Genomic DNA, 24597 nt, shown 5'->3' with positions numbered 1-24597 from the left:
AAGTATTTTTTAAAAACTTAACCCAAAAATACTTAAATATTTCTAGTCTTAATTATTAATTTTTACCTTTAAGTAAAGAAAATATTTTCTCACCAATTAATACATAAATTCTGTTATCTATTACTTTAAAAATTTGCTTGTAGAAATTTCTAATGATGGCACCAAGGTGAAACTAGAACTTTCTAATAAAAAACAAGTAGAGAGGTGCATTTATTTCATCATTTAACTAAACAACCTAAAAATAACTATATATAATACTCAATTATAAAACTTCTTAAAGTATTTTTTAAAAACTTAACTCAAAAATACTTAAATCTTTCTTGTGTTAATCATTACTTTTCAATTAAATACTTCCATGTCATTTTTCGTTGTTTAGCTGAGTGTGCATTGACTATTAAAATATTATCGTAAAAAAATGAACAATTATTTGTAGATTTAATGATTGCTTCCATTTTGGAAGCTAAATCAATTTACTCGATACTTGTCGGTGGACACCGCCAGAACAATCGTCGTCGCCGCCTAAAACTGGCAAAACTTAATGATCGAACAAGAGCAAACAGCAATTTGTTGAAAACATCAGGCAAAGAGTCCCCGTAAAATAAACGTCGCGACGATAGGATCGGGGATCCGCCATTTTAGTATCCCGTCGGCGTCTGAAAAAGGGTCGAAAGTCAGTGTCGTTGAGTTTGTTTCAGGGGGTATTCTTTTCTGTCTTTTCCGTGCTGTTCAGTCGGAAAGTTGACGTGGCTTTAACAATGGCAGGCAGTTCTGGCAAAACGGGGAGTCTGGGGAGCGGTGTTGCTGACAGCCAGATCGAGCTAGTTGTTGAACTTGTCACCATTCGTCGTTTGTATTTGCCCAATTCCAGGACCGGGTCCGACGTCAAATTCAACTCTGCCTTAGATATTCATGGATCTTCGTTTATATATTTTCACCAGTATATTTTTCATACATATCAAATATGTATCTTGTTTCTAATATCAGAGAACTCTTACAAACTTTAATAAGCTAATTGCTTCAGTTATTTCTAAAAACTACTTTTTATTTTTGGTATATGTAAAGTCAATTAAGATAGTTATTAAAATAATCCAAAAATAGATATGCACACATCGTTTTATTTTTTAAATAGTAAATTTATTCTTAGAAAGAATTTGGCGTATCTAATCTTGACATAATCCTTTTAAAATATTAGTAAAGTAAGTAAATTAAAACAGATAAACGGATTATTTGAAATTTTTAAATAGTATATTTTTATCACTTTTATGGTTTTCCGATTAGAAAATATTTTGTGTAATTGTTGTTTTTTATTGTATCTTTATTATTTTTAATTATTTAAGTATATCTAATAAATTAATATTTTTTTGTTTGTAACCCAAAATTTGGACGATATGATATTTAATATTTTATATTAAGATAATAATAATACCTTCATAAATTTAATTATATTTTGTATTTAACATTAACGTTAAAGTTATTAATTTCATTTGTATGAAAAATACAGTCACAATATTCTTCTCCCTTTTCAGATTAATAAAGTAAATTGTTTTAATATACTTAAAAATATATATAATAATTTAATATTTTTGGTTTAGAGTCCAAAATTTTGAGGACTCCCTTATTAGATTAACCAAATAATTTTTATTTCTATTTCTTCTATTTAATAATAAACTATTTTTTGTTTAGGGCCCAAAATTTTAAGTATTTACTATAACTAGTATTTATTTATAACTAAGAAAATAATATGTTCAAAAATTTAATTAATTTTCGTATAAAACATTAACATTCGATAAAATTAGAAGTTATTAATTTGTAATGACTGTAATTTATTTTTTTATACCAAAAATTGAGTCACAATATTAAAGATTTTCCTTTTTAGATTAACCAAATAATTTCTTTTTAATAAACTTGCAGATTAACAAAGTAATTTGTTTTTAATAAACTTAAAAATATGTATAATAATTTAACATTTTTTGTTTACAGCCAAAAATTTAAAGATATAATATTTGATAATTAGTATAATAATAAAATAATATATTCAAAATTTTAATTATTTTTCGTATATAGCATTAAGTGAATTTAAAGTTATTAATTTGTAGTGATGATGATGATGTAATTTCATTTTTTATATGAAAAATTGAGTCACAATATTAAAGTTCTCTTTTTTTAAATTAAACAAATAATTTCTGTTTAATGAATTTTTAGATTAATAAAGTAATTTATTTTTAATAAACTTAAAAATTTGTGTAATAATTTAATATTTTTTGTTTAGAGCCCAAAATTTTGATGTTATAATTTTTAATAATTATGAAAATAATAAAAATATATTCAAAAATTTAATTAATTCTTCCTTTTCAGATTAATAAAATAATTCCTTTATAATAAACTTTCAGATTAATAAAGTAATTTGTTTTTATTAATCTTAAAAATATGTACAATAATTTAATATTTTTTGTTTAGATTTCAAAATTTTAAGGATATAATGTTTAATAATTAGGAAAATAACAATAATACATTCAAAATTTTAATTAATTTTCGTATATAGGATTAACATTAGGTGAAATTAAGGTTATTAATTTGTGAAGATTAATGAATTTTCAAATTAATAAAATAATTTGTTTTTAATAAACTTAAAAATGTGTATAATAATTTAATATTTTTTGTTTAGAGTCCAAAATTAATAAAGTAATTTGTTTTAATTCCAAAATTTTGTGGCTATAATATTTAATAATTATGTAAATAATAATAATATATTCAAAAATTTAATTAATTCGTCCTTTTCAGATTAATAAAATAATTTCTTTATAATAAACTTTCATATTAATTAATTTGTTTTTAATAAACTTAAAAATATGTATAATAATTTAATATCTTTTGTTTAGAGTTCAAAATTTTGAAGTTATAATTTTTAATAATTACGAAAATAATAATATTTAAAAATTTAATTAATTCCCCCTCTTCAGATTAATAAAATAATTTCTTTATAATACACTTTCAGATTAATAAAGTAATTTGTTTTTATTAATCTTAAAAATATGTATAATAATGTAATATCTTTTGTTTAGATTCCAAAATTTTGAGGATATAGTATTTAATAATTAGGAAAATAACAATAATACATTTAAAATTTTAATTAATTTTCGTATATAGGATTAGGTGAAATTAAAGTTATTAATTTGTAGAGACTGTAATTTAATTTTTTATATAAAAATTGAGTAATAATATTAAAATTCTTTTCCCTTTTTAAATTAACCAAATAATTTCTCTTTAATATTTTTAATAAACTTGTAAAATAATAATAATAATACATTCAAAATTTTAATTAATTTTCGTATATAGCATTAACATTAGGTGAAGTTAAAGTTGTTAACTTATTGTAACTGTAATTTATTTTTTTATATCAAAAATTCAGAATAATAAAGTAATTGGTTTTTAATAAACTTTAAAATATGTATAATAATTTAATATTTTTTGTTTGGAGTCCAAAATTTTTTGTATATAATATTTTAATTAGGAAAATAATAATATTTCTCTTTTTAGATTAACAAAATAATTTCTGTTTCTGTAATAAACATTCAGGTTAATAAAGTAATTGATTTTTGAAAAATTTAAAAATATGTCATTTTAATATTTTTTGTTTAGAACCCAACATTTAGAGGATCTAATATTTTAATATTTTTTGTTTAGAACCCAACAATTAAAGGATATAATATTTAATATTTAAGGTAATAATACCTTCACAAATTTGATTCAATTTATATTTCTTTAATTGTAGACTATAATTGAATATTTTTATGTGAAAAATTGGATCAGAATAGTAATTTTAAATTAATAAAATAATTTGTTATATTTTAGGGCGTAAAAAAACTAAATGATTTATATACGTAGACGTTAAAATTTGCGTTATCGATTTTGTCACAGTGAAAATAGAGTCGTCGTGATGTCTTACGTTTGTAATATCGAAAGCGTTTATCTCTCTGCGTAGTTTGATGGTTTGGTGGTTTTACGGTTTAACACGGTGCCACCCACCCACTTAATTTTATTGCCTATATACAGCGGTTGTAGTAACATGCAACACTTTTATCACCCCCATAGCTTCGTTTAACCCCCCCGAAAACCCTCGAAACTCATATTAGTTTGCGTGTTTACCACTTAGCATCGGGAAAGGTAGGCCTGGTTTACGACCAATTTATATAACTAATTGTTTAAATAAGAATATACGTAAATGATCATTTTATTCACTACAACGCACACCCCAAAACGGGGGGGCCCAAGCGCTTCCGTGTCTGGACTGTTATATTTGTACAGATAAACGTGTCATTGGCCATGTTTATTTTTCCGGTCTTATGCGAAATTATACTCATAATTGGAACTATCAAAAGGGGTAAACGTCCCCAATGAATTCGTTTTTACACAACGGAAATTAGCTATTGTATTTACGACACGTTTAGGTGATATTCCACAAATAACTGAACACCCCTTTATTTTAACTTATCTGATAAATTAAATTGCATGTGCATTATGTAATTTTCTGGTTAATTGGACCTGAAATAATTCAAGTGATAACATTCCACATTTTACATTCCATAATTTATTACCTTTGTTTAATTCATTTAATTTTATTCATAATTAACATTTTTTTATATTATTATATTTTTATTTATTACTGGGACATGTTTTACTTACCCCTACACCTTGTATAATATGACAAAATAATATATTTTTATGTAGCATAAATTAATTTAATATTTTATTTATTTTTAATGATCATTTGTTAATTAAAAACAAATTAAATAAGAAAACATGCACGAATTAATTTATAAGTGTAACCACCCCATTAAAATCACTTCCGCCTGAACATTTTACAGATTTCCGACATAAAAACGTGAACTTCTGTCAAAGATTATGCGGCAAATTTCGCACCCCCACACAAATAAACATGTAATTACCGAAAAGTAATTGAATAATCTGTAACCCTTCTTGCATTAGATGGTTGGTACGTCTGCGGTTGAAATGCCGTAAGGCGATTAAGTCCATATAAACAGGAAAACGTGTGTCTCATAGGGGATGATCTAAGTGAAAACCAATCTAGTCGTGTCACGCCTACAACCCCAACTAAATCCCCATAATAAGCTCAGACAATTGATGACGTACGCTCGGTGACACAAAACTACCCTCCACAAAAACAGCGCAAGATTAATTCACTTTAAATTTAAATAAATCAAATCAAGGCCAGTTATAATCAATTTGGATATTCGCTTCAAATTTTCTTTAATTATTTATAAATTCCAAGTTTAATTTTTATTTTGATTTATATATCACAATTTTAATAATATAAAATAATATATAATAATATATTATTAAAATTTGAATATTGATTGATAGAATTGTTTATTAATTTATTCTTTTTAATAAAATAAATTGTTATTTACTTTAATTTGCTTATAAATTTTCAAATTTATTTATTTTTTCTTCTTCTTTATAATAAAATAAATTATTTTTTATTTAAAATGCTTTCATATTTATTCATTTTTTTTTCAATATGAATATTAATCAATACTATTTTTAATAAAATAAATGTTTTACTTGATTTTGCTCATAAGTTTTCAAATTTATTAAATTTTTCTATAACAGTATTTGACTGATATATATTTATATAATATTTTATTAATTTATTCTTTTTAATAAAATAAATTATTTTTTATTTAAATTTGTTTAGAAGTTTTCAAATATATTTATTTTTCCTATATGAATATTGATTGATAGAATAGTATATTAATTTATTCTTTTTAATAAAATAAATTATTCTTTAATTTGGTCTTAAATTTTCAAATTTATTTATGTTTTCTATATGAATATTAATTAATAGAATAGTTTATTAATTTTTCTTTATAATAAGCCAAATTATTTTTTATTTAAAATACTTATAAATTTTCAAATTTTATTATTTTTTTAATATGAATAATTATCTATAGAATATTTTATTAATTCATTCTTTGTAATAAAATAAATTATTTTTTATTTGAATTTGTTTATAAGTTTTCATACGTATTTATTTTTCCTTCATGAATATTGATTGATAGAATAGTTTACTCATTTATTCTTTATAATAAAATAAATTCTTTATTTGAATTTACTTATGAGTTTTCAGATTTATTTTTTCTATATGAATATTAATTGTATCAATTAATAATTTATTAATTTATTCTTTTTTATAAAATAAAATATTCTTTATTTGAATTTGGTTATAATTAACCAAAATAATTAATTATTTGCTATGAATATTGATTAATAGAATAGTTTAGTTTATTAATTTATTCTATTTAATAAAATAAATTATTTTTTATTTTAATTTCCTCATAATTTATTTATTTTTTCTATATGAATATTGATTGATAGAACAGTTTAATAAATTATTCTTTTTAATAAAATAAATTATTTTTTATTTGACTTTATAAATTTTCGAATTTATTTATTTTTTATATGAATATTGATTAATAAAATAAATTACTTCTTACTAGAATTTTAAAATTTGTTTATTTTGTTTATATGAATATTGATTGATAGAACAGTTAATTAATTTTTTTTTTAATAAAATAAATTATTTTTCATTTTACTTTATAAGTTTCCAAATTTATTTATTTTATCTATATGAATATTGATTAATAGAACATATATATTAATTTTTAAAAAAATAAATTATTTTTTTTTAACTTGCTTATAAGTTTTCAAATATATTTATGTTTTCTAAATCTATATTAATTGATAGAATAGTTTATTAATTTATTCTCTTTAATAAAATAAATTATTTCTTATACTCATAAGTTCAAATTTATTTATTTTTTTCTAAGTGAATATTAATTATTTATTATGAATATTAATTTATTTATTAAAAAAATATATATATATGTGTTAATATTGATTGATGGAACAGTTTGTTAATTTATTTTTTTTTTTAATAAAATAAATTATTATTCATTTACTTTTTTTAATAAATTATTTCTTATTTGAATTGGTCATAAACTTTAAAATTATTTATTATTTCTATATGAATATTGATTGATAAAATAGTTTATTAATTTATTCTTTTTATTAAAATAAATTAGTTTAATTAGAATAATTTAATAATTTAATAAAATAAATGTGACCTTTCTTATAAATTTTCAAATATATTTATGTTTTCTATATGAATATTAATTGATAGATTAGTTTATTAATCCATTCTTTTTAATAAAATAAATTAAATTTTAATTCAATTTGTTGAATATTGACTGATACAATAGTTTATTAATTTATTGTTTTTAATAAAATACATTAGTTTTTATTTGAATGTGCTTATAAGTTATCAAATTTATTTATTTTTTTTATGTGAATATTGATATAATAATATGTTTATTAATTTATTCTTTTCAATAATAGAAATTATTTTTTATTTGAATATGCTTAAAAGTTTTAAAATTTATGTAGTTAACAAATTCATAAAGTATTTTACCAATTTGTTTATAAATTAACTAATTCATTTACATTTACTACATTTTATTGGTGTTAAAATCTTTAAATAAATTTAAAAAATTACACAAACGTTAACTTTATTTTTACAACAAAGGCTCACCACATATCAGTTAAAATTTATTTCCTTTTTTCTGTTTAAATTAGTTTTCATCGAATAATAAACCGACCCCAAATAAAATTTCAATCGTAACGCAATAAAAACTGTCCTCTTGAACGTCCCCGATTCCTTTTCCGCACAAACCCAGACGTCTATTGACCCTCGATTCGGCATAAATAATAATCACAACAAAAAATAAATAAGCGACCCATAATCAGATTATGACAGGACGCGAACGAATCAACTAAGAAAAAAAAAAAAACAATAATAAAGCAACGATGAATGGCGGCTCCTTTTGTCGATCGTAGGTGTCTTGATTTCAGGACACAATGAAGAGTGCACAGGCCACAATAAAAGCGGCATCTGCACGCTTTTCCTGTTTCCGGTTCACCTTTTGTTCTTGCGTTAAATGTGACGTCGCACGCGCCCCGCGACAACAATGCGACGCCGTCTTGTTTTAGGTGCTCTGATTTCAGCGTGTGTTCAAGATCGTCTTACCAACTTCCTCGGCTCATTTCTTAACCTTCAATTATATATTTTCAACAAGGACAATGGGACATCTGCGAACAGGCCGTTTATAGGCGGACGGCACGGCGGCGCGTCCACTTCATCACGAATAATAAATAATGCCGTTCGTACGTATGTACATACGTTATTTCGTCCCGCTTGTTCATCGTTTGATTCGCCTTTTCGCGACAGCTGCAACTAACAACTAACAACGATAAACGGGGCACAAACAATAAGAATAATTGATCTTATCAAGACTATCAACTTCTTTCTAAACTATTAACCTAATCTACGTTATAAGCAAATTTTAATAAAAAATAATTTATTTTATTAAATTAAAATAAATTAATAAACTGTTCTATCAATCAATATTCACATAGAATACATAAATAAATTTCAAACTTATGAGCAATTTTAAAAAATATATATTTAAAAAAAAAAAAACAAGTAAATAAATTAATAAAATGTTATATCAATCAATATTCACATAGAAAAAATAAATAAATATTAAAACTTTTTAGAAAATTCAAATTAAAAATAATTTATTTTATTAAAAAGAATAAATTAATATATTAATCTATCAGTCAATATTCATATAGAAAAAATAAATAAATATGAAAACTTATAAGCAAATTTAAATAAAAAATAATTTATATTATTAAAAAGAATAAATTAATAAACTCTTCTATCAATCAATATTCATATAGAAATAATAAATAATTTTGAAAGCTTATAACCAATTTAAATAAGAAATAATTTATTAAAAAAAGTAAATGATAAATAATTTATTTTATTAAAAAAAAAATAAATTAATAAAGTGTTCTATCAATCAATATAGAATAAATAAATAAATTTGAAACTTATGAGCAAATTCAAATAAAAAATAATTTATTTAAAAAAATAAATAAATTAATTAATAAACTGTTTTATCAATCAATATTCATATAGAAAAAATAAATAAATTTGAAAACTTATGAGCATAAAAAATAATTTATTTTATTAAAGAAGATAAATTAATAAACTGTTCTATCAATTAATATAGATTTAAAAAACATAAATATATTTGAAAACTTATAAGCAAGTTCTAATAAAAAATAATTTATTTTATTAAAAATTAATATTATATATTCTATTAAATAAATATTCATATAGAAAAAATAAATAAATTTGAAAACTCATAAAGTAAAATGAAAAAAAATTTATTTTATTAAAAAGAAAATAAATTAATAAACTAAAATAACTAAAATAAATAAATTTGAAAATTCAAGTAAGAAGTAATTTATTTTATTAAAAAGAATAAATTAATAAATTATTCTATTAATCAATATTCATATAAAAAAATTAATAAGTTTGAAAACTTATAAAGTCAAATAAAAAATAATTTATTTTATTAACAAAATAATTTATTAAGCTGTTCTATCAATCAATCAATTCATATAGAGAAAATAAATAAATTATAAGGAAATTAAAATAAAAAATAATTTATTTTATTAAAAAGATTAAATTAATAAACTATTCTGTCAATCAATTTTCATATAAAAAAATAAATAGAATTCAAATAAAAAATATTTTATTTTATTAAAAATAATAGATTATTAAACTATTCTATCAATCAATATTCATATAGAAAAATGAATAAATTTGAAAACTTATAAGCAAAGCCAAATAAAGAATAATTTATTTTATTAACAAGAATAAATTAATAGACTATTATATCATATAGAAAAAATAAATAAATTTGAAAAATTATAAAGTCAAATAAAGAATTCTATTCTATCAGTAAACATTCATAAATAAAAATAAATAATAAAAATAAAGTTATATTCAAATTCAAATATGAAATAATTTATTTGATTAAAAAAAAATAAGAAATTAAGAAAAATTAATAAATTTGAAAAGTTATAATTAAATCCAAATATGAAATAATGTACTTTATTGAAAAAAATAAATTAATAAACTATATTATCAATCAATAATCATATAAGAAAAATAAATAAATTCGAGAACTTATAAACAAATTCAAACAAGAATTATTTATTTTATTAAAAAGAATAAATTAATAAACTACTCTATCAATATTCATATAGAAAAAAAAAATAAATTATAAATGAAAAGTTATAAGCAAATTCAAATGAAAAATAATATATTTTATTAAAAAGAATAAATTAATAAACTATTCTGTCAATCAATATTTATATAGAAAAAATAAACAAATTTGAAAACTTATGAACAAATTCAAGTAAAAAATTAATTTATTTTATTAAAAAGGAAAAATAACTATATAATTTGCTTTATGTTAACTATTTTTAACTATTCTAGGTATTCTTAAAAATAAGAGTTAAGATAATAAATCTTTATGATATATATCAAATTATTACAATTATACAAAAAAATAGAACCTCATGACTTAAACCTGTATAAAAATTTATAATTATCTTATATTTATTACAAAAATTTCTTTGTGAAACTAAGACATGGGAAAAACAAATTAATTTTTGGCACACACATATAGATGGCAATTACATATGTGTTGATGATGTGACATTCGTTCGATTAAGCGGGTGGAAATTGTTCGATTTACGGGATCCATTAATCTGTCGTTCTAAATATAGATGTGAATAGGGAGGATGTAAACACGCCATTTAAGAGGAAATCTCTATTAAGTATAAGAAGACCATAAGTGAGAAATAGGGGAGAGAAGCTAATAATGATAGATTCCTGTTATTGACGTGATCACTCCTAGTTAAATGCATAGAAAATTATCTGGAAATAATGATAACCGGGGCGTAGTTCAATTAACATGTCGTAATGAGTCAGTGCTTGATTTAAAAACAATGATTTGTCTTGTTGCAGATCCACCATGTCTTCGGAGGGTTCGACGAAAATATATCCGGAGGGTTCGGAGGCGCCCTCACCGCCGGCCAGGACCTTAAATTTTTCAATAGCCAAAATAATGGAACCCGATAACAAGAAAAAAACCGAATCGGACAAAAGTGACAAAGCTTTAAACCTGTCGTATCCTTCGGCCTTCGAGTCGGCGTTCAAAAAATACGTGCCCAACGTGCTAAGGTCCCAAGAACTTTTACAACAGTACCCCCTGGTGTACTACCATCCTAGTCAACTGATGTTAGGCTCAGTGTATTCCTCATCCCTGCAGCAGGAAGTGAACTCCCCAAGCAACCCGTCAACAATCACCCCATCGAGCATCACCTACCCGAAGCCAAGCCAGAAGCAGACCTCGGTGAAGGGCAACGGAGGCCCCAACGGCGGCATAAACCAAAACCTCATATCCAACAAGCAGAAGACCTTCGAGTGCGGCGAGTGCGGCAAAGTGTTCAACGCCCATTACAACCTGACCCGTCACATGCCGGTCCACACCGGCGCCCGTCCCTTCGTGTGCAAGATATGCGGCAAGGGGTTCCGCCAGGCGTCCACGTTGTGCCGCCACAAAATCATCCACACCTCCGAGAAGCCCCACAAATGCCACACGTGCGGCAAAGCCTTCAACCGGTCCTCCACGCTGAACACCCACGCCAGAATCCACGCCGGCTACAAGCCGTTCGTGTGCGAGTTCTGCGGCAAAGGGTTCCATCAGAAGGGCAACTACAAGAACCACAAGCTGACGCACAGCGGCGAGAAGGCCTACAAGTGCACGGTTTGTTCGAAGGCCTTCCACCAGATCTACAACTTGACGTTCCACATGCACACGCACAACGACAAAAAGCCATTCACGTGCCGAGTGTGCGGCAAAGGGTTCTGTCGCAACTTCGACCTGAAGAAGCACATGAGGAAGTTGCACGAGAACAGCTCGAGCAACATTGATGCGGACTTTGTGACCGGTAATTCGAGTAGTGGGAACGGCAATTCGGTGTACACCGGCGAGCGGGAGCTTCATCATTTCATCAGTCCCTTCATCAGACCCCCGATGCCGGTGCCCGTCTACTCGTCGAAGCTATTGTGACCCTCGTATTGAACGCGAAATGTACTAGCATGTTTCGAAATAACCCCCTTTTGATTCATTAATCATCTGTGTGCTATATTTATAATTGTCAATAAATTTAGATAAATTACAAGGTTATTCCAAACATGCTCCTTATTAATCATCAGTCCAATCAAGTGCTTAATAATTTTAGAAAAATATACAATGAACATTCGTCGACATGTCCAGAGTACATAACTTAATTTTTATGATGATTGATGTTTTATAACCTGTTTATCTGAAATTTGATCTCTCTATCAATGTGCAATATGTGCGGGGTTACGCCCTTTCCGAATTTTAATTGTGAATAAAATTCTTGGATTCAGCAATGCTTAGAATTAAAATTGTAAAAATTATGTAATTTAGCCATGATAAATATACTCAAATAAATGTTATTTACTAAATTATTGTCTTTTATTTTAACTTTGATCAGGAGCTAATTGATGATCAAATTTCATTGATTTTTTTGGTCTCCAGTTTGACTATGACTATGACACATTCACTGACTTATCTTGAGGTAGTCAATTTCATCCTGCAGCACTTCATCCATGTCATCTCTACAAATCCTGTGGAGGGAGTGATGAATTACGAAATCTCCTGTCCATGAAGTCCCACCAGTTTTCAACCAGAGATCTTACTGGCCTTAGCAACAAAGTTACCTCAGAATGTTGAGAACATTCCAAAGAAATATTTGCAATATATTGTAGGCCATTTTTTTTGTTGAAAACCAGGATTTTGAAGGGTGCTAAGATGAAGTATCAACTTGGGTTCCACAATTTTTCTAATGAAGACTAAAAATGGCCGACTATCATGTGCAATGGACCCCAAACCTAACTCCAGCTGTTTGATGTACACAAAAAATTGTTCACCTCTCTACTCGGTGCCTTTTGACCCGATTATCATGCATGGCCAAACAAGATGGAGTCTCATCACTAAAGATAACCTGAATAAAATTGGGGACGATAAGTCCCAAAGACTCGATTCTGCAATAAACAGTGACACAAAGTCTTTCTTCTTCTGATTTGGACGACTAAATAGATCTACATATTCTATTTCTGCGTACTGAAATTTTTTTTACAAGCTATTAAATTCTAAATATGTTTTAGAACTTTAAGTTAGTTACTACATTTATAACATAAATAAGTCGACAAAAAAAGGGCAATTTTCTAGAACACCTTTAAATGTTTTGGTACTACAATAACATGTTAGTACTACACCTCATGCATTCGAAGGTATGTACTTAAATATTTATTTAGCTAAGTAAATAATTAGATCTTTAAATTTATATGGTACATTCCAATTCATTGAACAAATTTTATCGACAGCACAGTAGTAAAACATAGGTCAAAGTAAATACTGGGACTATTCAGTACCATAAAAAGCCCTAGGGAAGGTACGCCAAAAAATATCATGCTTGATGGAGTCTACATCCGTTTGGACTTATCTACCTAGAAGGCCAACATTTTGGGAGCAAAATACAGAAGGGTTTTATATTAAATTTTTTCTCAAAGCTCCCAAATTTATCCAATTATGTTTTAACCAGCTCAATTAATTAATAATAATATATCAAAATATTTTTTTCTGGCGAATTAAGGTAATTTTAAATTTATTATATTGAATCATAATTACAAAAATGAGCTGGATGGCTAGATGGATTTCTCAAATGAGCTTTTAGATTACCAATTGTCAGAAGTTTGGAATAATAATATACAATATTAATTTATTTATTTCAAACTAATCAAATTCTTCAGTTATTTAAAAAATATTTCCTAACATAATCTTAAAATTAATTTGAATAATTAATATTTTATATAAAAATACACATAAAAACGTAATTTTTATAATAGTATAATAATAATTTTGGGAGCTTTCTTGTATTTATTTAAGTTTAAACAGTTTTTTTCAAATTTATTTTAAATAATTTCATATTTTTTTTATAATGGATAAATATATGTGAAATAAAATTTGTAAAAAAAAAATTAAAAATTCTGCTCTTCTAAAATTATTTTAAAGAGAAGAAATTTAAATGAAGTATATTTTATATTATAACATAAATTTATCATTTATACATCAAGAGAGACAAAAAAACAGTAAATATTTTAAATGTTGTAGAAAATAATTTAACAAGATTCAATTAATAATAATGTATTAAAATAATTTTTCGTGGTGAATTATTAAATTTAGGATAGATGTTGAATAAGAATTACATACAAAAATGAGAGGGATTTCTCAAATGAGCTTTTAGTTTTCCAATTGTTAGAAGTTTGGAATAATAATATACAATATTAACTTATTTATTTCAAACCAATCAAATGTTTCTGTTACTTGAAAAATATTTCCTCATATAATCTTAAAATTAATTTGAATAATTAATATTTTATATACAAATACACATAACAATTTAATTTTTATCTCAATATAATAATAATTTTGAAAGCTTTCTTGTATTTATTTAAGTTTAAACAGTTTTTTTCAAATTTATTTTAAATAATCTTACATTCAGTGAGGATTTCATACTTTTTAGATCGGATATAAAATTTGTAAAAAAAATAAAAAATTATGTTCCTCTAGAATTATTTTAAAGAGAAGAAATTTAGGTGAGGTATATTTTACAATTTAACAAGACTCAATTAATAATAATGTATTAAAATAATCTTTCCTGGTGAATTAAGGTAATTTTAAATTTGTTCATATTATTAAATTTAGGATAGTTATTGAATAATAATTACATACAAAAATGAGATGGATTTCTCAAGTGAACTTTTAGTTTACCAATAGTCAAATCAAGTTTTTCTTTTACTTAAAAATATTTCCTCATATAATCTTAAAATTACTTTGAAGTAATTACTATTTTATATAAAAATACACATTAAAACTTAATTTTTATCTTAGTATAATAATAATTTTAGGAGCATATATTTATTCAAGATGAAACAGTTTTTTTAATGTATTTTAAATAATCTTATATTCAGTGAGATCATATTTTTATTATATATATTATACGAGGGAAATCAAATTTGTATAAAAAAATTAAACATTCTGCTCCTATAGAATTATTTTAAACAGAAGAAATTTGTGATGTTTTTATAATATTTTTTATATTATAATAACATCAAGAGAGTCAAAAAACAATAAATATTTTAATTAATAAATTTGAAATAAACATTAAATATTCTATGCTTATTTAATCTAAGAAAAAAAAGTACAACAAATATATAAACACAAACTAGAGAGAAAAAGAATATCTAAGTTATTTCTTCATATGATGTTAAAATTACCATTTTATATAAAAGTCTATTAGAAAAATTAATTTTTATGTGTTCATTTTATTTAAACAAATAACTAAGAAACTTATTTTAAAATTATCATAATTATTCTTTTTTCATAATTAATAATGTGCAAAAAAACTTTTGTAAACAAAATTAAAAATTCTACTTCTGCTGCTATAAATTTATTTTGAAGAAAAATAAATTTTTAGTAAAGTTTATTTTATATTTTATACCAAATTTATCAAATATAAAGCTAGTAGTTTGATGAAATTTGTTTATTCTATGCTTATTTTAAATTATTTTATTTGTAGGTGAGTTATTAAATGGTTGTGAAGAAGAAAAATAATATTAAAATACAGATAAACTACAGAGGCAACTTCACAACATAAATTTGGTTGTACAAAGAATGCGGTGCATCATAAAAGGTAACAGCACGTCATTTTAAACATTGGATGCATATTTGATCTGCTTGCGGTTTAGGAAGTTTAGTGGGCATGAAACCAACTGTACAACAACTATACCGTACGTTCTGATTATGAGCAAAAATCTAAAAGATTACAGGCATTTTATTTCCCCTTGACCAAATCCTAAGAACTGCATCTCCCGTAATATCCTTAAGCAGATTACACAGTGTTATGTCTTGGATATCCGCATTTTGTACCTTCGGTCCCTTTTTACCGAAAGACCGACCAAAGCACCGCTCACACTTCTCGTCCGATAATGGGGCTTGCTTACTATTTATCCGCCACTATTGTCAGATCATTTTAAATGGCTTAACCGCCCCTGCAATTTTGCTCACTACTTGCACAAGTGGTATGTCCGAGAGTATTACACAAATTCGCATTGACAGCACAACAGTTTGTCGGTTTACCTAGTTGTACAACACATTATTATTTGCTACACTTACTCCAAACTTTAATTTGTGCATTACGGAAAAGGGACCGCCCTTATACGAAAACGGCAATTGTGCAACGTCCTGTTCATTTTTAACTTTACAAGCTATTCCGCTTTTTAATGACCGTAATTCAGGATGTACGAAAGATAATAATACAATATGGCACTATTTGTGAATAGGTTTCATATTTTAATATTGAATGGTTTTTAAAAAGAATTGAAAATGCCGATTCATTAAATGTTTATAGACATCCAAAAAGAACTCAAACTAAAATATATTAATATTATGTTTTCTTACTTCCGACTTAACAGGCACACTGTAGAAATATAATTCCGTCTTTTATTCTACTTAAAAATGTGGGTATAATACATTTTGTTCAGTTTCAGTTTCAACTTTAGTTTCCCTTCGCTTATGTTTCAGCTTCAGCTTCGGTTTTCCTTCGCTTAAGTTTCAGCTTCAGCTTCGCTTTTTCCTTCGCTTAAGTTTCAGCTTCAGCTTCGCTTTTTTTTCTTCGCTTAAGTTTCAGCTTCAGCTTCGCTTTTTTCTTCTCTTAAATTTCAGCTTCAGCTTCATTTTTTCCTTCGTTTAAGTTTCAGCTTAAGCTTCAACTTCAGTTCAAATTTCAGTTGTAGTTTCACACATTTTACTTACTTTTTTCTATCAATTTATCAGACTGTAAAAGTGAATATTCAATGTGTATTTTATAAATTATATTACAGAGATTTTATTCCTTGTCTAATTTAATCCAAATTTTTAAAATAATTAGTATTTATGTTAAATTACCTATTTAATTAATAAATTCCCCAATTGTTCTTGTGCGTTCACATCGACTTAATTTATTAAAATTGTAAAGTGGCCGATATTAAAGGGTTTAATATGCTGCGGATACTGTCAATTAAATAAAACGCTTGAGCGGACAGTAAAATAACGGGGAGGAAGTTTTTAACAAGCATCAAGATCGATTTAGATACTAAATGGGGCCCGATATATAATTGTCGTGTAGGATGGGTTTATTAAAGATTAGCAGGGAATTGGAAGGGCTTGTATAGATATATACATATATATATATAGAAGTTCATTAATTGTTCATCCCCCCTTTGTGAGGATCGACACCTTTGGCATTCATAAGTAATCTGGAAACGACGCGTTGTCACTTCAAACGGGGATTATCTGTCTATCTCTGCACGGTGCCCGTTGCTGTGCTCTGCGATTTCGACCTCTGTCTCCTATTCATTCCCCATTTCGCACTCCCTTCAGCCTTCGAAAAACGACAACCACACAGGTCCGCAATCTATCCACCCTCCTAATTAATTTAAATACCCACGTCACTGCTATTTAATTTTGGTTTTTTATTAGTGTTGAACACAAATTTAATTTGTTATTGCCAATTTTGGCCAGTTATTGTTTGAATGACTTTATTACTCCTCCATTTCATTTTAAAAGTAAACCTTAGAACGAGGAAGGATTTTATAATAATGGTGCTTCAAGTACAATTTCGGAGCAAATTGCTTCCCACAAATTAATATTAAATTTAACCCCACGGTTTATAAAAATTAAGGGACTAACATAAAAAATTATGAGATAACCGAAATGAATGAATATGTGACGTTATAAAAATATCTTAGTCCGGTCCAGTAAATTGATCTAAACGTCGTTATCACGCCTGACATAGGTTATCAGACTCCCTTCCATTGTATTCTTTAAGGGTGATTCGGTTTCTATGCAAACCTTATCATACTAATCGCAAAATTTGCTGCTCCTCAATACTTTTATGAAGGTTTTTAATACGGCTTATATCGCCCATCGAATTCAAGCATCTATATGCACTAGAGCTGATGAATTTATTAAGCTGACTGATAAGTTTTCATTTTAATTTTGTCTGGAATATTCACTGAAAAATATAAATATTTTAATTTTTATTATTTGCCAACAAAAAATATTCTTACAATACATTAATTTATTTCTTTTTCATTTTGTTTATTGTGGCATATTTATTTATTTATTAATATAATTAACACAACTAATTTATTTATGCCCGAATTTATAACGAATTAATTGTGAAAGAAAAACATGAAAGTACTCGAACCATATTAAGTACCTTCTTTGTTGTAAAATTTAAAAATTTATCTTTAAAAATACTGACAACGAATAAACTGATAAATTTCTAAAAAATATGAAAGTACTCGAATCTTACCTTCTTTGTAGAAAAAACTAAAAAAATATGCTTGAAACTACTGCCAACGAATAAAATTATAAATTTTTAAAACAATATGAAAGTACTGGAATCTTATCAAAACCTTTTTGTAATAAAAATCAGATATATTAGAACTGCTGTCAACGAATAAAAATAAAAATTCCAAAATAACCATAAAAGTACTCGGCTTTTCACAGTTCCTTTTTTGATACAAGCAAGTTTATTAAACATAATCTGATATATAAAATCATTAAAATATTGAAAAAATGAATTGAAAAAAAAATTGAATAAAAATATAAATTTTGAAAATAATATGAAAGTACTCGAATATCATCGAACACTTTTTTGTAACAAAATTCTGAAATATATGTTAGAACTGCTGACACAAATAAAAATACAAATTTCAAAATAATCATGAAAGTACTTGGCTTCCCACAGTTCCTTTTTTAATACAAGCAAGTTTAATAAACATAATCTGATATATAAAATCATTAAAATACACGAATTGAAAAAAAAAATATTGAATAAAAATATAAATTTTGAAAATAATATGAAAGTACTCGAATATCATCGAACACTTTTTTGTAACAAAATTCTGAAATATATGTTAGAACTGCTGACACGAATAAAAATACAAATTTCAAAATAACCATGAAAGTACTCGGCTTTTCACAGTTCCTTTTTTAATACAAGTAAGTTTATTAAACATAATCTGATATATAAAATCATTAAAGTACTCTAATTGAAAAAAAATATATATTGAATAAAAATATAAATTTTGAAAAGAATATGAAAGTACTCGAATCTTATCGAACACTTTTTAGTAATAAAATTCTGAAATATATGTTAAAACTGCCGCCACGATTAAAAATACCAATTTCAAATAACCATAAAAGTATTAGTTGCTTTTTTTGAGACAAGCAAATTTATTAAATCTAATTTATAATTAAAATCTTTAAAGTACTCGAATCTTATCAAGTACCTTTTTTGAGTAAAAATTAAAAAAATATATGTTTAAAACTACTGTCAGTGAGCAAAATTATGAATTTTGAAAAGAATATGAAAGTACTCGAATCTTTTCAAAGGCTTCTTTGTAATAAAATTTAGAAATATATGTTAGAACTGTTGTCAACGAATAAAAATAAAAATTTAAAAAAAAAACATGAAAGTAGTCGGATCTGATTAGTTACGTTTTTTTGAAACAAGTAAATTTATTAAACCTAGTTTATTACATAAAATTATTAAAGTACTCAAATTTTATCACTTCTATGTTGTAAAATTTAAAAAAAATATATATATATATAAAACTACTGTCGATGAATAAAATCATACATTTTGAAAAGAAATGAAAGTACTCGAGTCTTATGAAACATTTTTTTTTAAATAAAAAATCAAAAATATATGTGAGAACTACTGCCAACGAATAAAAATACAAATTTCAAAATAACTATGAAAGTACTAGGATCTTATCAGTTGCCTTTTTTGAAACAAGCAAATTTATTAAAGCTCTAATCTAATATGTAAAATCATAAAAGTACTCAATCTTATCAAGTACCTTTTTTGAGTAAAAATTAAAAAAATATATGTTTAAAACCACTGTCAATGAGAAAAAATTATAAATTTCGAAAATAATATGAAAGTACTCGAGTCTTTTAAAAGGCTTCTTTATAATTAAATTTATAAATATGTTAGAACTGTTGCGAACGAATAAAAATAAAAATTAAAAAAAAAAAACATGAAAATAGTCAGATCTTACTTGTTTTCAAAAAAGCAAATTTATTAAACCTAAATTATTATATAAAATCATTAAAGTACTCAAATTTTATCAAGTACCTTCTCTGTAGTAAAATTTAAAAAAATGTATAAAACTACTGTCGATAAATAAAATCATAAATTTCGAAAAGAATATGAAAGTACTCGAGTCTTATGAAACATTCTTTTTTGTAATAAAAAATATATGTGAGAACTGTAGCCAACGAATAAAAATACAAATTTCAAAATAACTATGAAAGTACTAGGATCTTATCAGTTGCCTTTTTGAAACAAGCAAATTTATTAAACCTAAAGTACTCCACAGTCCCTTCTGTGTAGTAAAATTAAAAAAAAAAAGTGAATAAAACTACTGTCGATGAATAAAATCACAAATTTCGAAAAGAATATGAAATTCTTATGAAACTTTTTTTTATAATAAAAAAGTATAAATGTATGTTTAGAACTACTGCCAACGAATAAAAATACAAATTTCAGAAAAACTGTGAAATCACTCAGATCTTATCAGTTGATTTTTTTGAAACAAGAAAATTTATTAAACCTAATCTAATATCATAATCTAAATCATTAAAGTACTCAAATCTTATCAAGTATATTCTTTGTAATAAAATTTAAAAAAAATGTTAAAAATTACTGTCGATGATTTTATCGGTTGTTAATCTAATATATAAAATCAGTATAATACTCAAATCATAAGTACTGTCTTTCTACTAAATTTTAAAAAATAATGTTTAAAACTATTGTTAATGAATAAAATTCAAAAATAATATGAAAGTACTTGGTCTTATCAAACACTTTTTTTGTAATAATCTACAGAAATATATGTTAGAATTGTTGTCAACGAATAAAAATACAAATTTCAAAAAAACCATGAACCTAATCAAATAGTACACGAGCCTCATCAAGTACTTTCTTTGTAATAAAATTTAAAAAAAATATATGTTTAAAACAACTGCCAAAGAATAAAATTATAAATTTCAAAAAGAATATGAAAGTACTCGAATCTTATAAAGCATTTTTTTATAAAAAAAAAAATCAGAAATTTATGTTAGAGCCCCTTGATATAGTCCAGATACTTGAACATATGACAGTTATTTATTTTTGTCATTGTTCATTATTTACATAATACGTAAAAAACGATTTAATAAATTTAAGAGTTATATTAAAGTTAAACATTGAAAATGTAAATTACCTTTCTGGTGCATAATATTTTCTTTTCAAGTATAATTACTTAAAATTTATATTTTCCAAAATTTAAAACTAACTTTAAAATTTTATTAGTAATGTAAAACATTTTCTAAAAGCATTAAAATAGGAAAACTTCTTCGACAAAATACGAAGCACGGTTGATAATTCCGCGATTTTTATTAAAAATCAACCGTAAACTTTTCCCTCGGCGAAAACACACATGTGTGTGACGCTTTAAAATTTCCACTGCGTAACCGGAGCAAAAGCGTAAAACCGGGGAAACAAATAGAGGATTTCGAAGGTATCGCACCTGTACGTTTCACATGAATTTTGCGAAGTGTAATATAAAGATCGTGGCTTAATGTCCGTCACAAATGAATCAGTTCACAGTTCGACACCCCCCAACAAAGTTTTCACGGTTCAGATGACGCGCAAGGCTCCGAAGTTGATGCGTTGTTACCGTTTTTGAAAATGCGCCCGGCGCTCCGTAGGGCCCATTCAGTCGCACGCAACCATGCTTAATGTCTCGACTAACGCCAAACATGCTTATAACTAATTATTGCAGATTTGTCAACCGAGCTGAATCACGCAGGGCGAGTCTTAATCATCTTCCGTTACGGCGGTTCCATCGTTCTTCACCTCTCAACGTTTTGACATACTACTGGAATTATTTTATAGTTAATTGTTACTTATTTTTTGAAGACACGTATTAGAATTTTCACTTAACAGAAAAAGATATTGACTTGAAATTTTTATAGAATTTATAACTTGACTTGAACTATTTTTCGAATTTCCGGTTTCTCCGGAAGTGACATCTACTTTGATATTTTCAATGGAACACCCTGTATATTCTTAGGTATTAAATTATACAAGTAATTGCAAATAAAATGACTGTATCATGTCCTAATCCTAAACTTAATGGTTTTCCAGCTATTAATTTTTTTCCAAAAATTTTGACAGATTGATGGTCCGGCTAAAATGTCAATAAAGCCAAAAATTTTGATGTTGGAATGTTTCTTTTTGGCATAAACGTTAACCAAGGACTGTCCTATAAAAAGTCACTATTTGTACATCCAAATTTTATACAGGGTGTTCGTTATTTATGTTTGATTTTGTGCAGCATGTTCCATTGAAAATATGAAAGTTCCACAAAATTAAACGTAAATAAGGAACACCCTGTATAAAATTTGGAAAAACTAATAATGGCTTCATATAGGATGGTCTTTGGTTAATACATATACCAAAAATGAACTTTTCAACTACAAAATTGGGGTCTTTACACACATTTTAGTAATTTTTCCGGAAGTGACATCTACTTTGATATTTTCAATGGAACACCCTGTATATTCTTAGATATTAAGTTCTACAAGTAATTGCAAATAAAATGGCTATATCATGTCGTAATCCTAAACTTAATAGTTTTCCAGCTATTAATTTTTTCCCAAAAATTTTGACAGATTGATGGTCCGGCTAAAATGTCAATAAAGCCAAAAATTTTAATGTTGGAATGTTTATTTTTGGCATAAACGTTAACCAAGAACTGTCCTATAAAAAGTAACTATTTGTACATCCAAATTTTATACAGGGTGTTTGTTATTTATGTTTGATTTTGTGCAGCATGTTCCACTGAAAATATAAAAGTTCCATAAAATTAAACATAAATAAGGAACACCCTGTATAAAATTTGGAAGTACTAATAATGCCTTCATATAGGATGGTCTTTGTTTAATACATATATCAAAAATGAACTTTCCAAACAAAATTGGGGTCTTTACACACATTTTAGTATTTTTCCGGAAGTGACATCTACTTTGATATTTTCAATGGAACACCCTGTATATTCTTAGATATTAAATTCTACAAGTAATTGCAAATAAAATGGCTATATCATGTCCTAATCCTAAACTTAATAGTTTTTCAGCTATTAATTTTTTTCCAGAGATTGATGGTCCGGCTAAAATGTCAATAAAGCCAAAAATTTTAATGTTGGAATGTTTATTTTTGGCATAAACGTTAACCAAGGACTGTCCTATAAGGAGTCACTATTAGTACATCCAAATTTTATACAGGGTGTTCGTTATTTATGTTTGATTTTGTGCAGTATGTTCCATTGAAAATATGAAAGTTCCGCAAAATTAAACATAAATAAGGAATACCCTGTATAAAATTTGGAAAAAACTCCAAAACTATTTTGTTTAGGTATAGGACATGGTGTAGCCATATTATTTGCAATTATATGCATATGTGTTCCATTCAAAATAACAAAGTTGATGCCATTTCCAGCGAAACCAGAATGAAATATTGTTTAAAATAAATTGGAAAAGGAGTTCAAGTCAAATTATAATCGCTATAAAATTGGTAAATTATTTCCTAACTGAACTAAATTATATTTATTGAACTGTCACCTCCAATTCAACAAAGGAACTAAAATGTAATATTGGAAAATTGCATTGTATCAAAATTTGATATTCATTTTTTAGATATCTATAAACTATTAATGTATCTGTCATCAAGATTAAATAAATATATGCTACAAATAAATGGCAAATGTTTCCAATTAATCATCATGATAAATAATTCGTCAACTCGTACATTGTTTAAGTGACAGTCGTAATCAAACATGTTTAAGAATTGAATTCTATTATTAAATTGATTGATTGTGATAGTCACAATTTTTATCTATATTTATATAATAATAATACTAAAAACTACTTTTATGTATTTTAATATAACATTGGACTATTTTTCTAAAATATTTGTTTAATATGACTTATATTTACGTTTTTCAATTCCACATAGAATTCTAAGTAAATGGCTGCTGATACCAATCGAAAAGTTTGGGAAAGATTATTGATATTTTAAGATGCACCAAATTAAATGTAAATAACGAGCACCTTGTATAAAATTTGAAAGTTCTAATAATGGCTTCTTATAGGATGATCTTTGATTAATGTGTATACCAAAAATGAAGTTTCCAACAACAAAATTTGGGGCTTTACAGACATTTTAGTAAAGTGTCAAAATTTTTGGAAAAAATTTGATAACTCCAAAACTATTTGGTTTAGATATAGAACATGGTATAGCAATTTTATTTGCAATTATACACAGAATTTAAAAATACAAAAAAGTTGATGCTACGTACGGCGAAACCGGAAATGAAATTTTGTTCAAAATAAATTGGAAAAGTAG

General features: G+C 25.4%; 1 protein-coding gene across 1 annotated transcript in view; it reads left to right on the top strand.

The window, feature by feature from the left end:
- LOC109598069 (fez family zinc finger protein 2-like) overlaps nucleotides 1-12450 on the top strand; it is a 32380-nt gene extending 19930 nt beyond the window's left edge. The window contains exon 2 of the mRNA XM_049969336.1: nucleotides 10967-12450. Coding sequence (XP_049825293.1) covers nucleotides 10974-12074 — 1101 coding nt within the window. The 5' untranslated portion in view covers nucleotides 10967-10973 and the 3' untranslated portion in view covers nucleotides 12075-12450. The remainder of the gene's footprint in view (nucleotides 1-10966) is intronic.
- Nucleotides 12451-24597: the final 12147 nt, after the last annotated feature.

This window comes from Aethina tumida, chromosome 1 (genome assembly GCF_024364675.1).
Source record: "Aethina tumida isolate Nest 87 chromosome 1, icAetTumi1.1, whole genome shotgun sequence".
Lineage (NCBI taxonomy): Eukaryota > Metazoa > Arthropoda > Insecta > Coleoptera > Nitidulidae > Aethina > Aethina tumida.
The sequence above is the reverse complement of the archived record's forward strand: the minus strand, read 5'-3'. Positions and strand labels throughout refer to the sequence as shown.